General features: G+C 46.8%; 1 protein-coding gene across 4 annotated transcripts in view; it reads left to right on the top strand.

The window, feature by feature from the left end:
* Positions 1–6,424, top strand: part of ehbp1 (EH domain binding protein 1) — a 154,739-nt gene that overhangs the window by 146,897 nt on the left and 1,418 nt on the right. For all 4 annotated transcript variants that reach the window (XM_024296537.2, XM_024296535.2, XM_024296536.2 and 1 more), the window contains 2 exons: positions 1,126–1,225; positions 1,799–1,872. In XM_024296537.2, coding sequence (XP_024152305.1) covers positions 1,126–1,225; positions 1,799–1,872 — 174 coding nt within the window. The remainder of the gene's footprint in view (positions 1–1,125; positions 1,226–1,798; positions 1,873–6,424) is intronic.

Raw genomic sequence — 6,424 nt, 5'->3', positions numbered from 1 at the left:
GAAAAACTGGAGGCAAAAATAAAAACCAGACGTCCTCTTCAGGCCGGTCTGTGAGAATCTCGTCTGAAGGTTGGAGAGCCCTGATTGGTTCAGAACAAATGAACCCACCAGTGTCTGTAAATGGATTCCGATCTTTATGTTTCTGGTCAAATCAGCTTCCGTCCCTTTAAGAGTCAGGTGGGGGTCAGAGTTGACTGACAGTGGGGTCAGCTCGAGGTCACGTCGTCACTGCGATATGGAGACTGGTACCGAGCCAAGTGATGCCGGTATCTAAACAGAACTTTCTGAGGAGGCAGGTGCTCACGTCCAGACCGAAGGAGACCCATGTCTGAGTGGTAACATGGCGCTAGCATCATATGCTAATGAAGGCTAGCGTATTAAGCTAACAGTCCCGAGTGAAATGAGTTCTCAGGAATTCAGCTGCACTAAACTTCTGTTCCCTGAAAGTCAACTGGAAAAATGTGCAAGCCCGTAGATTTTTGACAACCAGCTATGAGCCGTGCTAACGCTAACACGCTAACGACCAACGGTTAAGGCGCTTTCACAGCGAAGGAGCTTTTCAGTGTTAAGTCAGTGAAACAGACGCGACACGAGGCGATCTGAAGTCCCACAGCGGGATTTGAGTGACGGGCGCAAATCAGGCGGTTACAGAGGCTGCCGGCTCTGGCGTCCAGACATTTAAAAGAAAGAAAAATTTCTTCATTTCTCAAGCTCAGACACAGAAACACAGTGAAAGCGGCTGTCATACAGACACAGGCCCTGTAGCGGGAAAGCCTTTTAATAAACATCATATGAACTCAAACATGCAGACATGATTACAGATGGTAATTAGCTCCTCCCACATGCAGCTGCGGCGTCAAGCTCAGTAACACCAATCGTGTTTGATGTGAATGCACCTTTACAGAATCAAAGATGGGCGGGGCCTTTATACTGGAGCTGGAAATCATGATGACCTGAAACTCCAATTGACCAATCACAAAATTCAGCTGTAATACCTCGTTTCTACCTGTAGGGGGCAGCACACAGGCGGTTCTTGACCATATTTTCAGGAATTGAAGAAGTTTTCTTTTTAACGGTGTCAATCAAAGAACATAAACGCTGATTCGTTTTTCTGCTTCTTCACAGGAAACAACAAGGAGGAGGAGGAGGCCATGATGCAGGAGTGGTTCATGCTGGTCAACAAGAAGAACGCTCTGATCCGGAGGCAGAACCAGCTCTCTCTGCTGTACGTCACTCAGACCGGCCGACAGGGGGCGCTATTCTCACTCTGCTCCGTGCACGCTCGCGCGTCTGGCAGTGAATCAGCATGAAGCTGTGCCGTGGGGGGGTCTGACTGAACGACTCCATTCTCCCATTGATTTACATGTGAAGGACATGAAATCAATAGAGACGCCGCCGCCGCTCTCTGTGGTCAGCTGCCACAGGTGAACGCTCGCGCTCGCTCTCTCTGCCTTCATTTCAAAGTGGAGCAGAGATTGCAGTATTCATAATCACATTATATCGTGGGGGGGCTAAAGTGGCCAATTGACAGAAGGGCTGATTATGAGGCTCTTTGTGCGGGAACGGCGCCGGTGAAGGACAAATTCTATTAAGAGCTCCTTTTTTAATGCCACTGGAAGAGGAAAGAATTCAATTTGACCTCCCGTGCACGCTCGCACTGCCGTGCACACAGTATCAGTTATGGGCAGTAGATTAATGCGCGGCGGGGGGAGTGCGGGATCGATGTTTATGGCGCTTTCTTTAAGTGCTTAATGATTCTCTCATTAACATATTGATGAAGTTTGTCCTGCCGCCGCAGGGAGAAGGAGCACGATCTGGAGCGCCGCTTCGAGCTGCTGAACCGGGAGCTGCGGGCCATGCTGGCCATCGAGGGTGAGACACGTGCACACACACGCACACGTGCGCTGAGGCTTCTTCCTGAAGCAGCCGGAAACGCCGTTTGGGATTAGAATTCTGCATCTGTTGCCGATCCGGATTAAGATGCAGGATTTCAGCCTCTGATACCTGATCAATGCGGAGCAGCCGCTCGTTAGGACGGACGCCATTGTGTCGTATCACGGGGGGGGCAGTTTAATCCCTTTCGACGGCGTCCCCTTTGAAAAAATGAACCTTTTGCCAGTCGATGCTAATTGATTTTACTTTTCGACATTGACCCCCCCTCCTTTGGACAGCCATTGTCATTCCTGCTGATAAGATACCTGCTTCATAATAAATCAATTGTAATTAGCTGGGGGGGGCACAGCCAATCAGAGCTCTTCATGTTTGGCTGTAATGTGTTGTTGTTCATGCAGCTGACTAACAGCGCCCTGGGGGGGGGGGCACTTAGCACCCCCCCCCCCCCCTCCACTGTGTATGTGCATGTGTGTGCGTGCACGTGTGAGCGAGCAGGTGTGCAGCCCTTATTTGGTGCTTGGGCAGGTCTATTGAGCCGCTGGGTAATTGCTGATTTGGTTGGTCAGTCAGTGACACAGACGGACAGAAAGAAGCCCCGCCCCCCCCGAGAGCGCCCGTACCTGCAGGCTTTCAGACACACCTGTCCATCCGCGGCCTCTCATCCGCCTGCAGTCACACACTGATGGCGCCTGAAGAGAGTCCTGTTTAAAATGAAGGGGGCAGAAAGCCCCCCCCCCTCCACCTCCTCCTTGTTGGTGGTGAAGCTTCATCTCTGAGGCTGAAGACACTGATTTATTCAACGTCTGGTTTGGGTCCCGGTCTGGTTCTGATCTGGCCCAGATCTGGTTCTGATGCTCCTCCTGCTTCAGCAGGTGTGAAAGCTCACCTGAATGTTGGTTTGGGCCAAATAGGAAAAGCGCCGAGGGTCAGACGGCCGACACGAGTAGAGGAGGAGTTAAACTGCTGATCTCGTTTCCGTGACGATACGCTTCAAAAGTCAAAGCATCAGGTGGAAGTTTAGGACGGCAGGACAGAAATGAAGCGCTGAGGGGGGGCCGGGGCTGATGTCATCAGTGAGCATGCTCAGTGACGGCCACCTGCCAGACGCCGCGTTGGTTTGATGCCAGCTGGGAGCACGCCGCCGTCTGTAACGCCACTAAGTGGATCCCTGCTCCCTGCACTCTGGATCTGCTTACACAGTGACACCCACGTGCACGCACACCAGGCTGAGAGGGCCGTCCGTGCACGGCGGCGTTTGAAAGTGAACGCCCTCTCAGCGTCTAAAAGGGATTTCTGCATAAACGAGGCCCGGAGTTTCCTGTTCTATGATAAGCTTTTCTATGTTTCAGATCAATATGTAATCCTATGCAGGAGCTTATCCCATCACACACACACAGATACACACACAGAGACTCACAAACACACACACAGATACACACACACACGGAGAGATACACAAATAAAGACACAAACACACAGAGAGATACACACACACAGATACACACACACACACAGACAGACTCACACATGCACACGTCTGTAAGTCTCTGACATGTCGGCCGCTGCACCACAGACACGATTGATTAGGCCGCTACAATCCAATCACATGGAGACTTCTGCCGACGCCTCAGACTTTTTCAGATCCGGTGATCCGACGAGAACATCCACTAACAGGAGCTCCACGTTCCCGCCGCGTCCTCTCAAGCTAACAGGAAGCAGCCGGTCTCTCCTGATGACGCTCCTTCCTGTCTTCAGTTTGATGAGAATCAGATATTTTTCTAGAAACATGTTTTAGTCTTTAAGCTGCTTCTTAACTTGGTTATTTAGGAGAAAATTATTAAAAAATAACAATGACAGTCTCGTTAAATATCGCTGATCTTGTCCCTGAAGACTGAATTTATCGTCCACATGAAACTTCCAGAACTTTCTGTTCTCATAAACATCTGATTGTTTGTAGTTCCTCCAAACGTTCTCGCCGCCATCGGCAGCACGTTCAGGCGGACTGTTTCAACGAGAAGTTTACGGAAACGCGAGTAATCACGAGTTTCTGTATTCTAAACTCTCGTCGCTACAGAAGCTTCTGCGAGAAGATTCAGGCTCTACATACAAAACACACGAGCACTGATGACGTGTTGAAATGTAACTGTGGACCAATCAGGGACTCTGATTGTGAGGTATGGAGGGCGTCTATGGGGTCAATTTAGGGTCAGCTAAAAGTAAATGAAAAACCAGATTGTACATTTTAAAAAAATTACATTTTAAACTTAAAAAAAACTGAAAAGGAAATTTTAAATTTAAATAATATATATATATATTAAAATTAAAAGAAATGTTTAAAACTTGAAAAAAATAATTGAAAAAAGAAATTTTGCTTTAAAAAATATCTATTTTAAACTTGAAATAAATATTGAAAGAAAAAAAACTAATAGTAAAATTGAAAATGAAATATTAAATAAAAAACCTTTATATTAAACTTGAAAGAAATGTTGAAAACTGAATTGAAACAAACTGAAAGCAAAGGAGACAAAACAAAACAGTTTAAAATACAAATAAACATTGTTTTTTAATCAGTTTTAGGTTTAACTTTTTCATTTTATTCCAGTTTTACATTTACAATATTTTTTTCGAATTTTCAATGTCTTTCAAATTTAAAATATTGTTTTATCAAATTTACAATTTTTTTTTTAATTTTCCATTTTTTTTTATTTTGGATTTAGAATCTGGTTTTTCTCTTTAAAGGGGCTCTACCATGAAAATTCTACTTTTTGAGGTTTTAAGTGAATTTTACTGCTCATTCCTCTCTATAAAGAACCCCAAAGCAGTATTTTGATCAGTTCGTGCATTTAAGAGTAATCCTCTAAAAACCTGCACCGTCTGCAGCAGCCCCTCCCATACCCACGAAAACGAGCGGTTGGAAACGTGCTGATGTAAGATCGTTTCAAACCTTCCCTCCAGGAAGAGTCTGTGCTGCAAGCTCCGCCCCCAGGTTACACAACACTCAATTTATCCCCTTACCAGTGATAATCAGCGAAAAAAAATCATTTTAGATGCAGAATATCAGAATTATCTTCCAGTTGTGTCCTCCCTTCAAGAAATTCCAGCTCAAACAGGTGTTTGTTACTTCTTCTGCGGCGCTACCTTAAGGCGCTACCTTAACACCTGTCCCGCACAGCCGTGCAGAAGCCGCGTGTGTTTGTGTTGTGAAGGAGTTTAGCGATGGTCAGACCTGCTAAAGACAGATCTATCATATGTGCATCCATCTTTGAAGAAGTTTGGATTATTTTCGTGGGACAAATACAGAGACACGGATTTTGTCTGGGATGAGGTCATGACGCAGACAGCAGCAGCACGCAGCGGGAGGCGGAGCTTCAGGAATCGAGACGTTTTACTTCCAGGTAGGGAAAAATTCATGGAATATAACTAATATTTCATAAATAATTAGTTTTTTAGTGTTCCAAATATAATGTATGATCATATATATGGATATAGTTCACTCTGAAAGGTTTAAGAAAATCATGGTAGGGTCTCTTTAAGCTGACCCCTAAGTTGACCCCATAGAGTCCTCTTTTACTCAAAGAACCACCGTGTGGAAACTGAAGGAGAAATAAAACTGGATTCTGACACCAAGTCTGTCATTTATCAGAACAGAGCAGTGAGAAACGTCTGGATGCAGATTCACCAGATTCGAACCACTTCCACCCCCACCATAAATGTCATTCACTGGTAAAGTAGAAGAAGCCCCGCCCTCCTCGCCCAGCGTGGTTTCATTGTGCGTTCAAGAACCCACGTTTAGCACTGAATGAAACGGAGCTCAACAGGTACTGATCACTGTTAGCAGGTCGGCACAAGCCCCTCCCACCCGTGTGGCTCCGCCCATCCATTTCATTCTAATGTGGAACCAGACGATGGTTTTCTGTGAAATGTTGATCAAATAAGGTTTTTATCTGATGGTCGCTCTTCATGTGTCCATCCTCTTCCTCTTCTGTGTGATGAAGAACATGGGGGGGGGGTTCTCTGCTGACACTTTTGGTTTTTGGGATTAACTTGGACTTCATCCAGAATCAGCTTTGAGGAGAGATGGGGTGTTTTTTTCTGTTCAGACTCTTTAACGTGTCGATGTGGTCTGGAACAGGAGGTGAGGCGAGCGGGGGTGGGGTGGGATTTGAACCAGCGCATTCTTGTGCTGCTGCTGCAGACTCACATGGTTACCGTCCGCCTGCTGAGCCTCATCTGAGAGCGGACAGTCACACTCTTCCCAGTGTGCTGATGGAGGGGGCGGGGCTTGAGTGGGAGGAGCCTGTGAGAGGCTGTTTGTCCCTGCGTCTCCGGTTACCCGGCCTGCTTTCCCCCCCAGCGGTGCTTGGCCACGTCTCTCATCGGCTGTTTTATTGTTTACCTTCCTAATGAGGGGGGCGGGGCTCTGTGACATGTGATTGACAGCCCTGCCCCCCCCATGGAGAGAGAGGAGTTAGGAACTCCAGCAAACAAAACTGTCAGACATTTTAACTGGGGGGGGCAGTTCAAAGGATGG

Source organism: Oryzias melastigma, linkage group LG15, assembly GCF_002922805.2.
Source record: "Oryzias melastigma strain HK-1 linkage group LG15, ASM292280v2, whole genome shotgun sequence".
Lineage (NCBI taxonomy): Eukaryota > Metazoa > Chordata > Actinopteri > Beloniformes > Adrianichthyidae > Oryzias > Oryzias melastigma.
This window is presented reverse-complemented; position numbering and strand designations above follow the sequence as displayed.